General features: G+C 43.4%; 1 protein-coding gene across 1 annotated transcript in view; it reads left to right on the top strand.

Annotated features, from left to right (window-relative positions):
* Window positions 1-23,910, top strand: part of LOC124798487 (pre-mRNA-splicing factor ATP-dependent RNA helicase DHX16) — a 135,735-nt gene that overhangs the window by 5,457 nt on the left and 106,368 nt on the right. The window contains exons 2-4 of the mRNA XM_047261925.1: window positions 11,584-11,832; window positions 11,921-12,101; window positions 16,432-16,558. Of these exons, the coding sequence (XP_047117881.1) occupies window positions 11,589-11,832; window positions 11,921-12,101; window positions 16,432-16,558 (552 nt within the window). The 5' untranslated portion in view covers window positions 11,584-11,588. The remainder of the gene's footprint in view (window positions 1-11,583; window positions 11,833-11,920; window positions 12,102-16,431; window positions 16,559-23,910) is intronic.

Here is a 23,910-nt window from a genome sequence, read left to right as displayed (position 1 = left end):
TGAAAATAGGCGTAGTAAGCTAATTTACTAAGATGTTTATCACCAAAATTTGCAATGACCCTTATTGCATAAGTAGCTGAACTCAAACGTTTCAGCAGATCATCAATGTGTTTCTTCCAATTTAATCTCTCATCAATGGACATACCTAAAAATTTGGAATATTCTACCTTAGCTATATGCTTCTGATTAAGGTCTATATTTATTAATGGCGTCATACCATTCACTGTATGGAACTGTATGTACTGTGTCTTATCAAAATTCAGTGAGAGTCCATTTACAAGGAACCACTTGATAATTTTCTGAAAGACAGTATTAACAATTTCATCAGTTAATTCTTGTTTCTCATGTGTGATTACTATACTTGTATCATCAGCGAAGAGAACTAACTTTGCCTCTTCATGAATATAGAATGGCAAGTCATTAATATATAATAAGAACAACAAAGGACCCAAGACTGACCCTTGTGGAACCCCATTCTTGATAGTTCCCCAGTTTGAGGAAAGTGCTGATCTTTGCGTGTTACGAGAACTACTTATTTCAACTTTCTGCACTCTTTCAGTTAGGTACGAATTAAACCATTTGTGCACTGTCCCACTCATGCCACAATACTTGAGCTTGTCTAGCAGAATTTCATGATTTACACAATCAAAAGCCTTTGAGAGATCACAAAAAATCCCAATGGGTGGTGTTCGGTTATTCAGATCATTCAAAATTTGACTGGTGAAAGCATATATGGCATTTTCTGTTGAAAAACCTTTCTGGAAACCAAACTGACATTTTGCTAGTACTTCATTTTTACAGATATGTGAAGCTACTCTTGAATACATTACTTTCTCAAAAATTTTGGATAAAGCTGTTAGAAGGGAGATTGGACGGTAATTGTTGACATCAGATCTATCCCCCTTTTTATGCAAAGGTATAACAATAGCATATTTCAGTCTATCAGGGAAAATGCCCTGTTCCAGAGAGCTATTACACAGGTGGCTGAGAATCTTACTTATCTGTTGAGAACAAGCTTTTAGTATTTTGCTGGAAATGCCATCAATTCCATGTGAGTCCAGAATTCTGGAAACGTCCCCCAGGCTGTGGCTAAGCCATGTCTCCGCAATATCCTTTCTTTCAGGAGTGCTAGTTCTGCAAGGTTCGCAGGAGAGCTTCTGTAAAGTTTGGAAGGTAGGAGACGAGGTACTGGCAGAAGTAAAGCTGTGAGTACCGGGCGTGAGTCGTGCTTCGGTAGCTAAGTTGGTAGAGCACTTGCCCGCGAAAGGCAAAGGCCCCGAGTTCGAGTCTCGGTCGGGCACACAGTTTTAATCTGCCAGGAAGTTTCAATTCCATGTGAGTTTTTGCTTTTAAGCAAGTTTATTATTTTCCTAATTTCAGAGGGAGAAGTGGGTGAGATTTCAATTGTATCAAATTGCATAGGTATGGCCTCTTCCATTAACAGCCTAGCATCTTCTAATGAACACCTGGATCCTACTATATCCACAACATTTAGAAAATGATTATTAAAAATATTTTCAACTTCTGACTTTTTGTTTGTAAAGTTTTCATTCAATTTGATGGTAATACTGTCTTCCTCTGCTCTTGGTTGACCTGTTTCTCTTTTAATAATATTCCAAATTGTTTTAATTTTATTATCAGAGTTGCTGATTTCAGACATGATACACATACTCCTGGATTTTTTAGTAACTTTTCTTAATATAACACAGTAGTTTTTATAATTTTTGATAGTTTCTGGGTCACTACTCTTTCTTGCTGTCAGATACATTTCCCTTTTCCGGTTACAAGATATTTTTATACCCTTAGTAAGCCATGGTTTGTTACAAGGTTTCTTACGAGTATATTTAACTATTTTCTTGGGGAAGCAGTTTTCAAATGCATTTACAAAAAAGTCATGAAATAAATTATATTTTAAATTGGCGTCAGGTTCACGGTACACCTCATCCCAGTAACTGCTGTAGGCTTTCCCTGAAATTTGCAATTGTTAAATCGTTGACTGAACGTACTACTTTGGAGGACTGTTTAGTATTGCTGAATGGAGCTATGTCATATATTGTAACTAGCTGTGCACCATGATCAGAAAGACCATTCTCAACAGGCTGAGCATTTATCTGGTTAAACTTATCTTGGTCTATAAAGAAGTTATCTATCAGTGAGCTGCTATCCTTTACCACCCGAGTAGGAAAATCAATAACGGGTGTCAAATTGAAAGAACCGAGTAATACTTCAAGGTCATTTTTCCTATTACCCTCTTTCAGAGAATCTACATTGAAGTCCCCACAAATAATAATTTGCTTCCCCCTGTCTGACAGATAGCACAACAAGGAGTCCAAATTTTTCAGAAATAGATGAAAATTTCCTGATGGGGACCTATATACAGTTACAATTATAAATGTGCCTTTATTTAATTTAAGCTCACAGGCACATGCTTCTATATGTTTCTCTACACAAAACTTTTTTGTTTCTATACTTTTTGCACAATGATAACTGTGTGAGTCTGTGTATTTGTTCTCTATCTTGAGTAATTATGTTTGAATCCAATATAACATTGTTTCTGTACTCAATCAGTTAGGCCGAGTACAGTCAGCGGGTTTTGGTTTCGTGGTTAGCACTGCTGACTCTTAATTATGGGGCCCCAGGTTTCATTCCTGGCTGGACTGGGGATTTTCCCACTCAGGACTATCTCTCTCCCTCTCTCTCTCTCTCTCTCTCTCTCTCTCTCTCTCTCTCTCTCTCTCTATCTCTGTCTCTGTGTGTGGGTTGTCATGCTCATTTCATCCTCAGCCTCGTACGTACATCATGGTATAGGCATCTTAGTGTTTTGTAGTTAAGGTTGCACTCCACTGTCACCCTTCCTGAGCATTTGATGTATGTGAACCTAAGCTTACAGATTCCACATGCAGTGGTAGAAGCACACATTAGGCACTGCCTGCTTCGTCATGTGATATAATTTGATTGCATTGACACTGAGAGTTGACTGGGTTGTCACACCTGTTAAGAGATAATTTAAGGTTTCCTTAGAACATGTGTGAGAACAGAAACCTAGTGTGGATAGCAGTGTAAAATTGACTTTACCCTTATATTCAGTAAAAATGAGTATTCCAAGGCATGGTGTTTGGATAGCCTTTTCTGGGAGGGTTGTTAAGAGCTCTCAGAAAAGCTACAACAGTCAGAATTGGCTCATATTGACCAAATTTTCTTTGTGATATCACATTTTGACCCTTGACTGTCAGTTCTTTCTGTCATTGTGAAGCAGTATTGGCCAAGCATTTGATTGTTTAACCATTGAGGGTAAGTGTAGTGGAAGCAGGCAATCATTAGATAAGTTGTTTGTGCATAGACTAAGCATACTGCCTAAAGGAAACAAAGTGACAATCCAGTAAACAAAATACTGATGAGAGTGATGCTGTATTAATAATTCTACTCAGCATGCGAGGAACAGGAGCTTCTGTCATGTAGTTCACACACTTCCAGGGCAGCTGTTATTTTATGCATTCAGCCTGCATGTGGTACCATACCATACAGGCCCAATTATTAGATCCAGTGGATATGCACAAAATGTTAATCGTAATATTTGGCACTGCACATCTTTTATGTAACATTTGAAACACAGATGCACAACCAGGCAGCCAACAGTCATTGCAAGTGTTGCAGTTTTTCATTGGAGATTTAAAGACTGAAGTAGAATGAGGGAGGAAAGGAGGAGCTTTGATGCTAGTTGGCTGTTGTGGAAGGGATATGAGCCATATGTACAAAGAAGTTACAGTGCTAGCAAAACACAGGAAGATCTACAGAGGATCAGTGCTTGATGCAGGGATTTTTCAGTTGACCCTCAACATAAACAAATGTAACATACTGCATATAAATAGGTGGAAAAACCTGTTATTATTTGATTATTGTCCATCAGTCACTGGAAACAGTCAAATCTATTAAATACCTGGTTGTATGTATATGAAGTAATTGGAAGTGGGATGACCATAGTGTACTAACTGTAGCAAAGGTAGATGTCAGACCGAGATTCACTAGAACAATTTTCAAAAAGTGCAATCCATTCATGATGAAGATAACTTACAAAAGCCTCATTCGGCCAATTCTTGGGTGTTGCTTTTCAGTCTTGCACCCTTTCCAGGTGGGATTGATAGAGTAAACAGAGAATATTCGAAGAAGAACAGTCACAAGTTAATTTAGTAAGGATGAGAGTATCGCAGAAATGTACATCCAGATCCAGTTGCTGTGACTGAAAGAGAGGCATTGAACCTCACAGTGTGCATTATTGTTAAAATTCCAAGAGTGTATGTTTGTACAGGAGTCAGACAACATTGGGCGTCCTCGTGTATATATCTCACAAGAAGAGCCTATAGGTAAAATTAGGTTCAAGCTAATATGGAGGGTTACCAATAGTCACTCGTCCTGTGCATCATTTATGACTGGAATAGAAAAGGAGGGAAGTGACTGTGGTAAACGAAGTACCATCCAACAAAAACTGTAATGTAGGTTGTGGAATATTGTTGTAGGTGTAAAACTTTTGTGGCTAAAATCTTTGATTTGCAGCATAAACACTTCATTATTGTGGTGCCAGCTCGTAGTCTAGTCTTTGGCCACTGCTACTTAGTAATTTCATTATGTCTGCTGAAGTTCTAACACTACTGTGCACTGACTGGAGAGAGGAACCACCAGTGAATTTGGATTTCTGTAAAAGTACACTCATCTTTGAGACAGCGAAACACAAAATTCTCTGTACATGTAAGCAATCACCCTGTATAGGAAATTATCTGGAAGATGAAAATGTTTATAGTTGGTCAAGCTTTGGTTATTTATTTGAAAATCTAGACTTGATTAATGAACATTTGGAAGTAAGTACTGAAGCGTCGTAGATAATGTTTATGATTGAAGAAAGTTGCAGGGCATAGTGAGAGCATCAACACTCAAACTTGCTCACGAGGATTTAATGAGTAGTATGGTTAAGATAAATAGCTGTGGAGGTATAGTGAAATAACAAGTTGTAGTGACCATATATTTTGCAAACACGTCTGTACATCTTTGATTTTGATTAAGTACAATTTGGAAAAACCTGGAATAGCAATAAGACAAACTAAGAAACTAGTGAAAACCTGAATCTTTCTACAGGTAGTAACATATTATTGCCTCTCTTTCGCCACAATCCCCATCTTCCCCCCTGCGGGTTCGGGGGTTAGAATAGGCCCGCGGTATTCCTGCCTGTCGTAAGAGGCGACTAAAAGGAGTCTCAAACGTTTCGGCCTTATGTGATGGTCCCCTGTCAGGTTTGACCTCCATATCTAAAAAATTTTTATGAAGAGTGCGCCGATTGGGGAAGGGCGCCTTATTTGGTGCATTGTGTCCATCTTGCGTTGAGAACTTCCGCCAGCTTATTCATCGTTGCATTGCAGTCCTGCCCGCTCTCCATCTCTTGGGCATGGATCCGTTTCTGCGTGCACTTTCCGCCATGCAATGAGCAGTGCCAGATTCTGCACAGATGAAAACCATGGACGACATGTCACCTAAAATCCAGCGCGGTAGCCAGTCCGTTGTGGTGGGGCTGCCATGTACCCTGTTGGTTGTAGCCCCCTGACAACACAGGGATCGCTCTACTGATGCCTGCACCATTAACTCCCCACGTATGCCAAGGAGTAGATGCCCATCTCCCTGGGGCATCGGGACTCCCGGCAATGGCCATCCTGCCAGGTGGCCTTTGCTGTGGCTGGGTGGCGCCTGTGGGGACGGCCCTTGGTCGGAGTAGGTGGCATCAGGGCGGATGACCCGCAATGAAGCGTGGTACATCATCTCTCGCTGGCGGCCAGCTGTCAGCAGTCTATAAGCGTTCCAATGCTCTCTTTAAGGCTAATGTGTTTGACCCCAAATCGTTCCCCTCCCTGGCCACACCATGGGAGGAACGAAAGGCTATGAATGAGAGCGAAAGGTATTCGCCCTGGTATCTCGTTTGTACCAGAGCTGACGGGAAATCGTTTGTATCTGTGAAGCCTCAGTTCTTTGTCGATCATTTAGAGGACAAGTTCGGGGAGGTGGAGGGCTTGTCCAAAATGCGGTCACGGTCAGTGTTAATAAAAACAGCATCCTCTGCCCAGTCACGAGCCTTGCTCGCTTGTACGAAGCTGGGGGATGTTTCTGTTACTATCACCCCACATAAAAGCTTAAATATGGTCCAGGGAATTATTTTTCACAGAGATCTCCTTTTACAGTCTGATGACGAGCTGCGTGCCAACTTAGAGCGACGAGGGGTCCATTTCGTCCGGCACGTCCACCGGTGTCCGAGGGATCACCAAGTTGCCACCGGTGCCTTCATCTTGGCCTTTGAGGGTGACACGTTACCTGAGAAGGTTAAGGTGATGGTATACCGTTGTGATGTCAAGCCCTATATCCCTCCCCCGATGCGGTGCTTCAAGTGTTGGAAGTTCGGCCATATGTCTTCTCGCTGTGCTTCCAGCCTCATATGTCGCGATTGTGGTCGCCTGTCCCATCCTGATACTCCAAGTGCCCTGCCTCCCATCTGTGTCAACTGCAGGGAGCACCATCCCCCTTGCTCGCCGGACTGTAAGATTCTCCAGAAGGAGCAGAAAATAATGGAATACAAGATCCTGGATAGGCTGACCTACACTGAGGCTAAGCGTAAGTTTGAACGACTGCATCCAGTACGAATGATGTCCACTTATGCCGCCACTGTCGCTCCTGTTACAGTTCCTATAGCTGCACCACACACCGTTAGTGCTCAGAGCCAGAGAACCACACCTGCCCCCTTGTTGGTGGGGGGCACTACACTCCCTGTCACTCCTGCTCCATCTACTTCAGGAGCAACGCCCCCCAACCATCAGGGACATCAGTTCCCCCTTCCCAGCCGGAGAAGCGTAAGACTTCTTCGGCTCCTGTTGCCAGGAAGGCGTCCCTTGGGGACCTACCTTCGCAAGTTCCGACCGGTACAAAAGCAGACAGCTGCAAGTGGCTCAAACCACCACCGGTCCCTGGTCGTAGGGCCTCACGGTCGTCGTCCGTCCCTCAGACTGACCCAGTGAAGCCCTCCCAGACTGAATCACCGAAGGCAGAGCGAAGTAAGCTGAAAAAGAAAAAGGTACCCAAGAATCCCAACATTGCGGTGGCACCCGTCCCACCGCTTCCAACAAGCTCAGCGTCTGAGGACGAGGTTGAGATTCTGGCGTCTGCTGAAGACCTGGATCTCGCCGGTCCCCCAGACACCATGGATGTCACTCGTGTGGGTTCCATGGATGTCACTCGTGCAGGTTCTGAATCGGTGGCAGCGAGTGAACAAGCGGCGTAAATTGCCTTCCTAGTCCCTTCATGCCTTCTCAGCCATGGACACTGTCATACTCCAGTGGAACTGCAGCGGTTTTTTCCATCTATCTGAGCTCCGACAACTTATCAGCTTTCACCCTTTCTTCTGCATTGCTAATCTGGGAACTTGGTTTCCAGCAATGCGAACCCCCGCCCTCCATGGCTATCGGGGTTATTATAAGAACCAGGCAGCTTATGAAAGGGTGTCTGGTGGCATCTGCATATATGTCCTTAACTCTCTTCACAGCGAGTCTGTCCCTCTACAAACACATTTAGAGGCTGTCGCTGTTCGGGTGTGGACGCCACAGGCTGTTACCATCTGCAGTCTTTACCTTCCAGTGGATGATGATGTTGCGCAGCATGTCCTGGCTGCGCTAATAGCCCAATTGCCGCCCCCTTTCCTGTTACTGGGCAACTTCAGTGCCCATAACCCTCTGTGGGGTGGGTCGGTGGCGACAGGTCAAGGCGCCACCATTGAGCATTTATTGGCACAGCTCGATCTTTCACTTTTAAATGATGGTTCCTTCACACACTTCAGCGTGGCGCATGGCACGTACTCCGCCATCGACCTTTCGATCTGCAGCCCTAGCCTCTTACCGTCTGTCGACTGGAGTGGGCATAACGACCTGTGTGGTAGTGACCACTTTCCGATCTTTCTGTCACTGCCACAGCGTCAGTCTTCCGGGCGGCCTTGTAGGTGGGCCATGAATAAGGCTGACTGGGACTTGTTTTCCTCCACTGCCGCTATTGAGCCTCTCTCTAGTGATGACATTGATGCGGTGGTTCAATCGGTCACCACTGGCATCGTTACTGCCGCCGAATCTGCCATTCCCCGTTCTTCTAGGTCCCCTCGGCGGCGGACTGTGCCTTGGTGGTCGCCTGAGATCGCTGAAGTGATTAAAGATCGCTGGCGGGCGCTCCAGCGTCACAAGCGACATCCCTGCATTGAACACCTCATTACCTTCAAACGTCTGCATGCGCGGGCCTGCCGCCTTATCCGCCAAAGCAAGCAGGAGTGCTGGGAGCAGTATGTGTCAACCATTGGCCTCCATGTCACTCTATCGCAGGTCTGGGCCAAGATTCGACGTGTCTATGACTATCGGACCCCTGTCAGCGTCCCTGCGCTCACTGAATGGAGCAGTTTGTACTGACTCCGACGTCATTGCAAACTGCTTGGCAGAGCATTTTGCTCTGATTTCTGCTTCTGCGAATTACCCCCTGGCCTTCCGCTCCATTAAAGAGCGGATGGAACGTCGGAGCCTTTCTTTTCGCTCCCACCATTCCGAATCCTACAATGCTCCATTCAGTGAGTGGGAATTTCACAGTGCCCTTGCCGCTTGCCCTGATACCGCTCCCGGGCCAGATCGCATCCACTGTCAGATGCTGAAACACCTTTCAGTGGACTGCAAGCGACGCCTCCTCGACCTTTACAACTGTCTCTGGGTCGAGGGTGAGTTACCGTCGCAATGGCGGGAAAGTATTGTCATCCCCGTTTTGAAACCGGGCAAGAGCTCTTTGGAGGTGGACAGCTACCACCCTATTAGCCTCACCAACATTCTTTGCAAGCTTCACGAACGGATGGTGAGCCGGCACTTGACTTGGGTACTGGAGTCTCGGGGCCTTCTGGCTCCGTCTCAGGGTGGGTTCCGTAAAGGCCGCTCCGCCACTGACAATCTGGTGAGTCTGGAGTTGGCCATCCGTACTGCCTTTGCCCGTCGTCAGCACCTGGTCGCTGTCTTTTTCGACATGCGGAAGGCGTACGATATGACATGGCATCATCACATACTTTCTATGCTTCATGGATGGGGTCTTCGGGGCCCTCTGCCGATCTTTATCCAAAATTTTCTGTCCTATCGTACCTTCCGCATGCAAGTCGCGGTCTCTCATAGTTCCTCCCGAGTCCAGGAGAACGGCGTACCACAGGGATCTGTCCTCAGTGTCTGCCTGTTTTTAATCGCAATAAACGGGCTTGCTGCAGCGGGTGGAAATTCTGTCTCCGCTTCCCTGTATGCTGACGACTTCTGCCTTTACTACAGCTCTACTGGCATTGCAGCTGCTGTACGTCAGCTACAGGGCGCTATCCGCAAGGCGCAGTCTTGGGCTGTAGCGCATGGTTTTCAGTTTTCGGCTGCCAAGACCTGCGTTATGCATTTCTGCCGGCGCCGAACAGTCCATCCTGAGGCGCGGCTTTATCTTGACGACAAACTTCTTGATATGGTGGAGACCCACAGGTTTTGGGTGTAGTTTTTGATGCCCGGTTGACTTGGCTGCCTCATGTTCGGCAGCTTAAACAGCCATGTTGGCGGCATCTAAATGCTCTGAGATGCTTGAGCCACACCAGCTGGGGCGCCGACCAATCTACCCTGTTACGGCTCTACCAGGTATTAATCCGGTCTCGTCTGGATTATGGGAACCTGGCTTATGGCTCAGCATCCCCGTCTGCGTTGCGGGTGCTGGACCCAATCTTACACAGCATAATATGACTTGCCACTGGTGCCTCGCGGACCAGCCCTGTGGACAGCATACTAGTGGAGGCAGGTGTCTGTCCCTTACGGTTACGACGCCAATGTTTGCTGGCTGCTTATGCTGCCCATGTTTTTAGCTTGCCCGGGCATCCAAACTATCTTCTCCTGTTCCCGCAACCAGTCGTCCATATGCCAGAATGTCGGCCCCGGTCAGGTTGTACGATTGCGGTCCGCGTCAAAGAGCTTCTCTCCGGGCTTAGGGTTTTCACTGTTCCACCTCCTTTCCGGGCCACTTTGCGTACACCCCCATGGTGTGTTCCTCGCCCTTGCCTTCGGCTCGACTTGGCACAGGGCCCGAAGGACTCAGTCCCTCCAGAGGCCTTCTGCCGCCGCTTTTATTCCATCCTGGCCACGTATCAGGGCTCTGGCGTTGTATACACTGACGGTTCGATGGTTGCTGGTCGTGTCGGTTATGCGCTCACTCTAGGGGACCATTCCGAACAACGTTCCTTGCCGGATGGCTGCAGCGTTTACACTGCTGAGCTGGTCGACATCTATCGTGCCCTAGAGTATATCCGCTCCTGCTCAGGTGATTCCTTCGTTATCTGTAGCGATTCCCTGAACGGTTTACGAGCTCTCGACCAGTGTTTCCCTCGTTCTCGTCTGGTGATGGCTATCCATGAGTCCCTGCATACTCTTGCCCGTTGCAGCCACTCTGTGCTCTTTGTGTGGACCCCCAGTATCCCGGGCAATGAACGTGTTGACCGCCTGGCCAAACAGGCCACCAGTGAACCCACTCTAGACATTGGCCTTCCGGAGACTGATTTGAGCGCAGTCTTACGCCGCAAAGTTATCTCGTTTTGGGACGCTGAATGGCGCGGTCTGCCCACCCCTAACAAACTCCGTGCTGTCAAGGAGACGACAGCTGCGTGGCGGTCATCCCTGCGAGCCACTCGCAGGGACTCAGTAGTCCTTTGCTGGCTCCGCATTGGCCACTCCCGGCTGACACACAGTTATTTACTGTGGCGGGAGGACCCTCCTCTATGTCGCTGCGTGGCGGCTTTGATGGTGGCCCACATTTTGTTGGCCTGCCCCCTTTTCGCTGTGGTCAGGTAGACATTTGCACTGGCCGATACGCTCCCTGCCCTTTTATCTGATGACCCTGCTATGGCTGGCTTAGTTTTACGTTTTATTCGGGCTGGGGGTTTTTATCCTTTAATCTGAGCGTTTGTTATGTTCTTTTGTGTTGTTTCTGGCCATTGGCTTATGGTTTTAATCTGAGTTTTTAATGTGTTTCTCGGTGGTTGGCTTTTCCTTTTTTGTTTATATGGTCGGCCAACCACCGTCACACTCTGTGTGATTTTAGTTCGTCTTGTCTGGTCTTTGTCTAAGTTTCTCTTGTTCTGTGTCGTCTGTGATCTATTCTGTTACTCGTTTTTATTCTCTGTGGGTGTTTTTAGCATTTGGACAAAGGGACCGATGACCGTAGCAGTCTGGTCCCTTTAATCCCCCGAACCAACCAATCCCCATCTTAATTACCTGCTCCTTGCACAGGCTTTAATTTTTGGTTATGCTTCCTTATTTCTTGATGCAGACTTCTTTTTTAGTACCAGTACCCTCACTTCTTTCATTTCATTCATAACAACAGTAAGAGGGCTCATTGAAACTTTCTGTTAATCATCCCCAATGTATTCTGTTACAAATTAAGTTGTGGCGTACAGTAGTTTCATTTAAAAATTTAATACACGTATAGATTTTTTTTTTAATTTACTTTTACATCTTGTGTTGTCTGTAGCTACCATGGGAAAACATAAAGACAGAAAAGATGAGAAGAGAAAAGAGAAGCATTCTTCAGACTATGATCGGGATAGGCATAGTCATCGCAAACACAAGAAAAAGAAATATAGTTCCGACTCAGACTCAGAAAGTGATGACATTGAGAAACAACGGCTAAAAGATATACGTGAAAGAGACGAATTTGCAGAACGTCTTAAGAAGAGAGACCAAGAGAAAACACGCAATGTAGTACATAACACTGCAGCTGGTAAGTGGAAGAAATTATTTTAAATCTATCTGTTTTGTCTTGCATGTTTAAATAATTAAAAAATTTTAAATTTTGTCTCCAAAAACAGAAAAGCGGGCTTATGAGGAGGCTGTGAAACGTTTAAAAATGGAAGCAGAAGACAAAGAGAGATTGATTCCCAAGCTGCGAGTGGAGTCAAGACGAAAATACTTAGAAAAACGAAAAGAAGACAAAGTAGCAGAGCTGGAAGCAGACATAATTGATGATGAATACCTTTTCCAGGAAGAAGAGTATGTTTTATCTTTCTTTTTGCTTTTGCGATATCTTTAACAGTAGTTTGCCCTTACATTTAAACATATGGGAATGTAATTACATTAAATTGAACATGTAAGTAATATACCAACAAATTACTGTATTTGCTAATTGACAGAAGAAATCTTTATGCTGCGTACTACCTGTTTATTATTGTTATTCAACCTTTGTTTGGGACCGGCATATCGTCAAGGATCATACATTGGCACTAGTAGTATCCAAGTTGGCATCATTCCTGTTGCTTAACAAGTACCTAGGCTGTACCATTGGCATATGGCGTGATAGGTGTCTTTATCATATGCTGATGGTGTGGCCAAGGCATGTGTTTACTAGATATTGCAGAAGCTGCGCAAGCATTCACTGTGAAGCAGTAGAACACTTGGATTCATTGCAACTGGTCATCTGTTAAAGCTAGCATGAGCTGTTGCTTCTACTTTGCAACTCGTGGAACAGCAACAGCTGCTCCAGCAACAATAATTGCAGCAGCAGTTTGAACAACATACTGAATTGCTCCATCAGAAAATTTTGCTTTTCTCAAATTTCTTACATTTTCAGAGTTTACAACACATTCAGACTGTGATTGGTTCCCAGGCAGAGAGCTGCCCATCTGTCTTTCTGCCATTTAATGATGAAAAAGAGAATTGGGGCACGTATTTTCAGTGGCTGAAACAATGGTCACTCTTACGTTTTTGGTCTTGCCCAGTGATGTTTTTCTTGCTAAAGAAGTCTGCTTTACTCTGGATCATGTATGCTTATGTTTTTTTGTGTGTTGTTGTCAAATTGATATTTGCAATGGTTCCATGTGGTTATATTGTGCCGCGAGTTCCATCACTGCGACAAGCAGTCTGATCAGCCTTTGTTAGTAGTTGACATATTTTCAAGAATTTATTCGACACTGTAGTTTCACTTGCAGAACTTCCTGTCCTGTTCCTTTGAGACGAGACGTAGTGGTCCAATTGGCTCCTGATCTGGAGCTATGCCCTGCAGGCCTCAGACTAAACAACCCTTCCTTGGACGATATTTTGAAAATCGTCCTCTCTTTTAAGACGATGCTGCTTGACCCCAAGTAGCAGCAGTCCAGCTGTGGTCTTAGGGGGTGGAATTCTCGTAAGCCTTTTTCCCGATAGTGGCATCATGATTCTTTGCTTTTGGATGTGTCAGTGGCCTCTGAATAGCTTGTCACACCACTTGGTGTAAGCAGAGGGATCTCCAGTTGTGTCTGGCTGCTCTACAGCATACCCACATGAAGACTGTCCGAATCACTGGGCACAGTGTGGAAAAATGAGGTTCAGGTCATCTCAGGCACGGTTCCTTTCCCAGAACTTGACGACATCTGTACTGCCTAAACGCCTCTTATTTGAACCAGACTGGAGGTGCACAACAGATTTTCAGGTTCATATCTCCTTATGCCCCAGACACAGTGCCCCATTTCTGCCGGATGTGTCCTATTCCTGCTTCCTTATGGGTGGCAGTTAAGCGAGAACTCAATCACCTCCACAAAGCCGGGCTAATTGAACCTGTTGAAACCGGCATGTGGGCCATAACTTTTGTGGTGGTCAAGAAACCCAATGGCTCCCTCTGGCTGTGTGGAGATTTTAAACTAACAAACAAAGCCCAGCACAGATAGAAACCTACCCCATACCACGTACAGAGGACTTCCTCATAAAGCTTGTTGGAGTGAATATTTTCTTTGTCTTATATAAATACGAGCTCTTGTGCTTTGGGATCTCTTCTGCTCCAGCAATTTTCCATTGATACCTCGAACAGTTAACCATGTTGATCCCTGCTTGTACTAACTGTCTCAGCAACTTAATTGTCACAGGCACTAACCGTCAGGACCATCATTGCAACCTTTGTACCCTGTTTACTGTGTTGTGTGATGCAGGGCTCAAGTGCTGCTTACACAAATGCCAGTTTTTTCATGAGCAAGTGGAATATCTTTGCCATTTACTCAACAAAGAAGGTATTCAGCCCACTGACCGCAATATTTCTGCCATTGATTCTGCCCCCAAAACTTGCAGGAGCTGCAGCTTTTTTGGAAAGATGAATTATTATTGTCAGTTCCTTCCACAAGTGGCTAAAATTATGCATCCGGTCTGTCATGGTCGCCATTTGTATTATTATGGGAAAAGGATCTGTAAATGATAAGGGAAATATTATTTAAATGGTTAAATGATTTTTTAAGGTTATTCTTGGATATATTATCAGATAAATGAAGGATTTTGGCTTTCCAAACAGTCACTGTAGCTAATGAAGAAGACATTGAACAATAAGATTTCATTATGAGTACATAGACATAAGAAAATGTTCTTATGTCCCCTCTTCAAAAGATTTTTTATACCTCTTCAGCTCTGCAGTAACATGTTGGTGTTTCCCTTCATTATTACTGATCCTCAGGATCTTCCAAACATTTATTATGATGTACTTTCATGGACTAATAAATAAATATTCAAACAACTTTTAAAAACTGTCCTAAATATATTTTCACACGCAAACTTTACATAATACATTCACAAAGTGTGCGTACATCTTTTACACAAGCATTCATATACATCTTGTCTCTTTCAGATCTCATCACAGATGAGCAGCTATTAATTAATTAGTGTGTGCTGGATTGCTCATTAATAATCTTTTCTGACCTTGATATCTTTTATCATTGTCACAGATGTTATCGTTATCTAGCGGCCAGAGAGCACATCTTTTAATTAACTTAAAAAATTACCGCCACACCTAGAATACATTCTGGAATTCTGAAAGGAGCTGGGGTAAAATATAGGGAGCAAGAGGTCATATACAACTCGTACAGAAGCCAGATTGCAGTTATAAGGGTTGAAGGACATAAAAGGGAAGCAGTAGTTGAGAAGGGAGTGAGACAATGTCATAACCTATCCCTGATGTTATACAGTCTGTACATTGAGCTATCAGTAAAGGAAACCGAAGGAAAATTTGGAGAAGGAATTAAAGTTCAGGGGGAAAGAATGAAAATTTTAAGCTTTGTTGATGATATTGTAATTGTGTCAGACACAGCAAATGAATTGAAGAGTAGCTGAATGGGGGTTATAAGATGAGCATCACAAAAGTAAATCAAGGGTAGTGGAATGTGGTATAATTAAATCTGGCAATGCTGAAGAATTAGATTTGGAAATGAGACGAAGTTTGGTAGTTGAGCAGTAAAATAATTGATGTTGACCAAATCAGAGAGCATACAAAATAGAGACTGACTTTAGCGAAGACAAAATTTCTGGAAAAGATGATTTTGTGAACATCTAATATAAATTTTGGTGTTAGGATGTCTTTTTCTGAAGGTACTTGTATGAAATGAAATGTAGCCTTGTACAGAAGTGAAACGTGGACAATAAGCCGTTCGGACAAGAAGAGAATAGATACCGTTGAAATGTGGTGCTATAGAAGAAGGTTGAAGATTAGATGAGTAGTGTGTGTAACTAATGAGGAAGTACAGAACCAAATTGTGGAGAAAAGAAATTTATGGCAGAGCTTGACAAAAAGAAAGGATTAGTTGACAGGACACATTCTGCGGCATAAAGGAATTACTGTATCAGTTTGGTACTGGAGGGAAGTGTTTGGGGTAAAAATTGTATAGGGAGATCAAGAGATGAATAGAATAAGCAGGTTCAAATGAATGCAGGCAGCAGAAGGTATTCATAGGTGAAGAGGCTTGCACCACCACCACCACCACCACCACCACCACCACCACCACCACCACCACCATATTATTAGTAAATGCTGTTGAATATCCAAGAGATGTATCAGGAAGTATGACATGCCTGCTCACTCACCCACACATACAGTGATTGAGGGTGTGTATTTTTGTTTGTTTTTGCAAGTAAAAATTCTAGTGAGAATTTTCTTAATTCCTGATTTCTCTTAGTTGCTATAGCAGCATTCATCCAATGACATTTTTGGACAAGCTCATACCAAAATGAGCTATGTTATCAACACCGATATTTTCCTTTCATCTTGAAATTTTCCCTACTGTCTGGCATCTTTACTTACAAAAGAATTGACAAAAATTTTCCCTCTCATTAAACTCTTTACAAAAGAATTGCCAAAAATTTTCCCTCTCATTAAACTCTAAAGCTATCTTTTTTTCCATTTGATCTGTTGCACAGTGCTGCACTGTTGCACAGTGTGTTTATGTTATATTTGAACTGTAGTATTTTGCATACTTTCCATTGTGTGTCATAAGTAGTTATACTAGAAAGCTAATTGATAAATTTGAACATTGCGTTTTTGGACTTAACAGATACATTGCAGATGTTAATCTTTGTTTTTTGTGTATTCACTCAGGCTTACTGAAAGGGAAAGAAAGGAGAGAGATCATAAGAAAAAATTGCTTCAGCTTGCTAAAGAACATGAGAGAGCCAGAGAACTGGAAAAAGTTCAACGATATCACATGCCTGAGGATGCTCGAAAGGTAAATAAAATACAAGCTTGTTATCTAGAAATTTGTTAATTGCAGAGTTGTGATTTATCATAAATCAGTATTTATACACATGAAGATGGCACATTAACTCACTTATTGTATTTTCATCGGGACAAAAAGCCTTTAGGCAGGTGAAATAAGTCAGGTGTAGAGATCGTTTTGTATTATGTACTATGATGGCAGGTTCATCCTAATGTACCAGGCTTACTTCGTTGCATTATATTCATTCACCCAACAAGCCATAGAGGACTGATTTTCTAGCAGTGAATGGCAGTTCCAACTTGGGTGGATATTGAGAGGCCAGTTTTATCTGATTTAGAGACATTTATTTGAAATTCACTAACACAGTTTGTCAGAAATTGAGTGCCAGGTCTGAAGAGCTCTTGTGAAGCTAAATTTGAGAACATCTCTTCATCACTTAGACACATTTTCAGGTGTAGGCTTACTCCTTATTTCCTTCATACCTCTGTAAACAATGTAAAACAATTGAAATTGAGTTTTGTAGTGAGATGATCTGCAAAGGATAATCATAAATTTTTAATTATCACATTGAAAAAATAAAGTTGTATAATTAATTCTTTAACAGTAGGGAAATTCCTGAATGGAGCAATATATACAATAAGGGAAAGGCAACCACTCACCTATAGCAGATGAACGTATGGAGCCCACTTCACACTAGCTTTCGAGCACCAGCACTTTTTCTAGCAAAAGTATGCACTTTCACACACATACAGCCACACAGACACCCAAACATACGCTATGGTGGCCACGGAAAGACTGAATATTGTTATTTGATTACTGAAGTAGTTGGCTGAGCTGCTGAAGGTGGGGAGGGTAGGGGATAGGGAGAAAGAGGTATATCTTTGGACAGATGGCTCTGTGGCCACACAAGAAGACAAAATGAGTACAGTGGGTAGAGGAAAAAGAGATGTAGTAGGAGGATGATGGAGGAAAAGAGAAAGAGGCAGAAAGGGAGTGAAGAGAAGAGAGAGGAGGTGGAAAATTGGGGGGTGGGGAGAGTGTGTGTGTGTGTGTGTGTGTGAGAGAGAGAGAGAGAGAGAGAGAGAGAGAGAGAGAATATGCCTTTTTGGAAAATGAGGTTAGGGGGAGGGAGTGGTATTTGAAGGCAGTACGCAATCCGAATGGAGGAGGAGTGATGTGGAACAGAGAAGGCATTGGGAATAGGTTAGCAGAGGTTTAGGCCAAGGAATTGGGAGAATGCTGAAAGTTCAGGAGAGAGAATTCCCATGTGCGTAGTTCAGAGAAACTTGTGCTGGAAGGGAGTATCCAGATGGCCCATGTAGCAAAGCAGCAGTGCAAGTCTTTTGTGTTGTGCTATGCTGCATGTTCGGTTACTGGATGGTCGACTTTGTGGTCTGACACAGTTTGGCAGTGGCCATTCAAGTGAGTAGACAGTTGGTTTCTAGTCATATGCACATAGAATGCTGCACAGAAATTGCTGCACAGCTGATATATAACATGAGTGCCTTCACAGGTGACCCTTCCTTGTATTGGCTAAGAAATGCCTGTAGGTGGACTACCGTAATGGGTGGTGCATGTGGCAGATCTTGCATTTGGGACAACCACAAGAGAATGACCCATGCGGTGCAGGATTGGGAATAGTATTGGAATAGGGACAGACGGATATTCTATAAGTTGGATGGGTGGCGGAACACTAATTTGGGGGACACACATAGGATTTTGGGTAGGATATCCCTCATCTCAAGCACAATGAGTAGGATTCAAAACCCAGGTTGGTCACAGATAAATGTCTGCAGAGCTAGTGCACATTGCAATCCCCATGCCACATAATTATAGCACACTGTTAGAGGAACCAAAGCAAAATAACATATACCATTAGTAAAATAAAGTATTTTGTGGTAATTCGTTTTTGAATGCAATCGAACTGTTGTAGCCATGTCAGACCAATTGCGATGACTTCTTTAGGTGTCTGAATTTGCCTGAATGTAACACAACATTTTTGCTGCTACCGAAAACAAATTACCTCAAAATACTCCACTACATCAATGGGTTGCACCATGTTGTTTTGGCTTCTCTAATGGCATGCTGCTGCACTGTGGTGTGGAGAATTCAGTGAGTACCAGGACAACAGACATGTTCCTGCAACAAAAAAGTATTTATAGAACATTGTGTTTTTGACATTTTAATTGGAATTTTATGACTGTCCATAATACCAACTCAGATAAAATATTACTTGTTTCCATCACATTGTTGAGTGTTACTTCAGATCTTTTCCAAAACCGTAGAAAATTACTCGGCAATAACTTTGTCATATTCTCAAACTTTGAAGGATGTTAGTTTTACAGAAAGATTTTGGATATTCAGCCATTTACTGGACCAGTGTTATTTTTGTGATTAAAAAAAATATTGGACAGCCAGGTGATGCTGCTTGCGTATTTGCCACTGGCATTTACAGTTTCAGGTGAAAGGTCTTTATAATGCTTTATGAAAGAGATACATTTTACTGCGTGGTTCCTACATGTTATTGCCATGTCACATTTAATGTTCCACCCATCCTATGGAAGTATTTCCGCCATCGTAGCCAACTTTCCAGTTTACTAATGCTGTCAGTTATGGCTTCACTCATATACCACACTTCCTTTTCAGATCTATCTATTGAATTATTTACAGTGTGATATTTCATTCCATTCTGCATAAATCTGAGCAATATTTTGTCTTTATAGCAGTCTGCTCAAAAATTAATATTTATTCCAGTCAGAGACAGGCAGATATAGTACTCTCATGATTGCATTCTGACTTCAGCTTTTCATGTGCTGCATTTGTCTTCATCTAGTGTCAATTTGTCAAAGATAGGATGATGTGTGGAGTATGTTACTGCAGTAGCTTGTGTTTGGATAATATAATGAAACAAAATTTATGGCTGTTCACATATAAATGTGCTTCTGATAGTGGTACAAATATTTTTACTATTTTTTGTGTAATGATGTGTGTTTTAGGATGTTATTATATAACCCAAATGACTACTGAATCAAATCAATGATTTTTGTAACTTTGTAAACAATCATTATATAAAACTTCTAAAACCCACACAAACATAACATCCATTTTTATATGTGTCTCATCGATTCTCATTTATTCTCCCATTTTCTTTTATTCTTTATCATTGGAATCTGTAGCATGTGTTTGTATTGTATGTAAAGTGTTGTAATTAGGTATAAGTACAAAGCAACCTGTAGACTAAACACAACTTTATTCCACGGAAGCATTAACTACTTGAACACAGTCTTTAAGTAACATCTTTCAGCAGGAACCAATTACGTACACAAAGAGCTGTAGCAATACACATAGAGAACTGGCACTGACCATAGCTCGGCTAGTCTTAAATAGCATGGGGTCTGATGGTGATCTCTCTCTCTTTCTCTCTCTCTCTCTCTCTCTCTCTCTCTCTCTCTCTCTCTCTCTCTCACACACACACACACACACACACACACACACACACACGTAAGTCTGAGGTATCCTCTGCAGGCAACACAGTACTGCTGCATGCATGGCCTTTTGAAAGTAACTGTATGTGCCACTGCATTCCTCCTCTCTTAGGGAGATCATGGATTCTTGGGACATCCATACTGTCCTCCTCATATGTTGGGCTCTGGTGAAAGTGGCGTGCTGCAGTGGGAGCGTACAGTCTGAAGTGCCACAGACGTGTACACATTCTGTACCCACCTTCCTGTGTCGAATGAATCATATGATACACGGGCAGTGCTGTTCCCATGTTGATCTTGGGCATTGGCTCTGGTGATATTGCTTACAAAGCTGATGATACAGCTATCAGTGGTTGCTCAGGAATGGGTGATGGAATCCCTGATGGTGGTGTGAGAAGCAATAGAGGAGCTGCTGGTTTGGCCATCGAGGCAGAGTAGGGAACTGACAGCAGCGTATGATGTGGATGTGGTGAGAGGTGATGGCATGACATCAGGTGATGCTCGGCGAAGGCAAAGCTCATTATTCTGCCTTGAGCAGAGGCTGTTGTCCGTGTTGATGTCTCAGAGACACAATCCCTGGTGTTTGGCAAAGACAGCTGGAATGTATTTAGCGTGCTGTCTGAAGCAGCGGACCCAGACAGCCACACCCAGCTGGAAGGGACGCGGCGGCTCCATGGGTTGATGTTCAGGTGGAGGATGTAGGAGGTGTAGCAATGTCCTTGACTGGTGCCCGTGGAGTAGCTCCGCTGGGCTCGTCTCGCTGAACGCTGTGAAACAGTATAAGGAGAGCAACCAAACTAAGGCAATGTCAGACGAAGAGTTGGCAGCATGCCTTTTCATCTGAGATTTGAACGTTTGCACTAAATGTTCCGCATCACCACTACATTGTGCATGAAACGGCGGGGCAAGGATATGATGGGTACCATGGGAATCGTAAAATGCCACTAACTTTTGTGATGAAAATTGCGGCCTATTACCAGACACTAACATCATGGGCAAGCCTTACAGTGAAAGAATTTTGGATAAAAGCTGCGATGATGGCAGTTGTGGATATGGAAACACAATGAATGGCATTTGGAAATGAGAATATGTGTCAACAACCAACAGCCAATAAGTGTTGAGAAAGTGGCCAAGGAGATAATGACACCTGCGATCGCATGCTATGAACAGGAGGCAACTAGCTGGGTAACATCACCGTCCAAGCCAGGCCAAAACACATGTTGACAAGCCAATGTTTTTGTGCGTGATACACCCAATGAGCTGCATGTAATAAACAGAGTACCTCCGAACGAAGTACTGAGGTGATCAGTACTCCAGGGGTTGCATGATCCATGTCTAAAAGCAGAACACCATCCACAACAGAAAATCTATGGTGAAAGAAGTAATAATTATGGAGGGGGTCGTACACACGAGAAGGTTCTGAATCCGGCTAAGCATGTTGTACGAATTTTATGACCTGCAAAATGGGATTTCAAGCTACAGCCTTTGCAATCCGTGTGCTGGTTTCAGGAAAATCGTCAACTGTCTGCTGTACAGCAACATCATTGTGGAAGCAAAGCAATTCCTCCTGATCAAATCCTGGATCTGGACCAGCCAGCAGGTCGGAGGAAACATTGGCATGTGCGTGTTGATTCATTGGGCGGAAATGGATCTGTTAGTTGTAACTCAAAAGGAAAAAAGTGCAACATTGAGTGTGATGTGTCGCTTTATCTGGCAGTGATGCAGAAGGTCTGAATAAGACAACCAGTGGTTTGTGATTGGTGACCAGGTGGAATTTCGTACCATAGAGAAAAACATGGAACTTCTTCACAGTATATACAGTAGCCAAAGCTTCCTTTCCTGTCTGAGAGTCTCTAGTTTGAGCAAGAGTCAGCATTTTTGAGGAATAAGCAACAGGCCACTCAGAGCCATTGGACTACCTATGTCAGTACAACCTACAGCCGATTCTGCGAAGGTTCTGTTGCAAGGACCAAGTGGTGGCCTGGTTGATACATCACTAAGCAGGGCACAGTCTGCAATGTGGTCTTAAGGGTGGTAAATGCGGTTTACAAGCTGGTGACCAGTGAAACTGAGTCCCTTTGCACAACAATGCATGTAACAGTTGCACGATTGTTGCTGCCCCTGGCAAAAATCGATGGTAGTAGGCGACTTTGCCGAGAAAAATGTGAAGTACTTTGATTGACAAAGGGTGTGGAAGGGACACAATAGCAGAAATGTGTTGATGCGTGGGCTTCAGACCCTTGTGAGAAACTTCAGACCCAAGACAAACAATACAAGGTTGAAAAAATTGACGTTTTTTAAAATTACACTTCAACCCAGTTGCTTGGAGGACATAAAAAAAGAGTACAGAGATTTTGTAAATGTTCCTCACTGAAGGTACCAGAAACTATAATGTCATCCAAATAGTTTGCACGGCCTTTCACAGACACTGTAAGTTGTTCCAAAAAATGTTGAAAAATAGCAACTCCAAAAGGCAACTGCAATATTGGTACAGTAAAAAAGTAGTATTGACAATTAACATGCGTTGTGACTGTATCTGAGGCATAACTGGCCTGACGGTTTCTTTACAATAAATGAGGGGTACACTGTGTACTTCATGCAATAGGCTGAACAATGCCAGATTCCATGAGGTGACCTAATTCATCTTTGACTTGTTCCCTGAGTACCGCGGGAACTGGATGGGCCTGGAAAAAATGAGGTCGAGCAGGTTTCGTGGTAATGTGCACTTGAAAATTGTTGGCACACCCCAATCCAGGAGAGAACAAAGAGGAAAACTCAGAACGTAAAGCATCTAACTATGTATGAGGCACTTGTTCAGACACTAAATTCACTTAATCTGAAATGGTAAAACCAAGCCACTTAAGAGTGTCTAATGCAAACAGATTCTTTGTACATGTCTTATCTACAACAAGGAATGGAAGTGACTGGACTATTGACTTGTAGGGCGCTGGGGCAGAGTATTGGCCGAGAATAGAAGCACTCTGTTTTGTGATTTACTAACTTTCATGACACAGGTAGAAGCGGAGGGGAACCCAAGTCCGTATAAGTTTGTGAGTTTAACATGGTTATCGCAGCTCCTATACCCACTTGCATGTGTAGAACATACAAAGAACCATAAAATCCATGAAAAGCTTGTTTGGTGAAACAGAAGCAGCTGATACAATGTTTACACCCATATCTGTATCAGGATTATTGTGCTGAATTTTTGCATTACAAACAGAAGCAATTTGACCTTTTTTGTTGCAATTATGACACGTAGCCTAGCGTTTTGGGCAATCTGGTCTCTCAAGGTTAATGAAACAATAAGGGATGGAAGGGAGCATGGAATGCATATGTTGCTGTTTACTAGCCTGTGTGCTTTGTTGATGCGGCTGCTGCTGGGAGCAGGCCGGCCACCTTGACACTGTGTGATTGTAGGCGGACTGCAGCATCCATGTCTCCCCTCTGCAAACTATCTGAAGCTTGGTGTGGAGGAGTGGGTTGGATTGCTGATACATCACACCATGACTCAGTTTGTTTACCCTCAGCTTGCGACTCCTCAAATGACTGTGCAGTAGCTGAAACCTCAGAGAGCAATGGATTTTCACACTGATGGGCACGCTCTCGCACCTCATTGATCCAGAGCTAAATAAATGATAGCCTCTCACACAATCTGATTAGCATACAGCTCTTTATGCACATTGGACACAAAATGACAATGAAGACTTAACCCATGGATCAGCTGCCCATGCTAGATAGGATTGATGTGGTTGCTTCCTACAATGGTAAAACTCAACCCGAGATGCAATAAGATGGGTGCGCGTACAGTAGTATTTTGAAAAAAGTTCACACATTTGGTCAAATGTTAAAGAAGATGGATCCCACAAAGGGATGAGTTGA

This window comes from Schistocerca piceifrons, chromosome 5, assembly GCF_021461385.2.
Source record: "Schistocerca piceifrons isolate TAMUIC-IGC-003096 chromosome 5, iqSchPice1.1, whole genome shotgun sequence".
Lineage (NCBI taxonomy): Eukaryota > Metazoa > Arthropoda > Insecta > Orthoptera > Acrididae > Schistocerca > Schistocerca piceifrons.
This window is presented reverse-complemented; position numbering and strand designations above follow the sequence as displayed.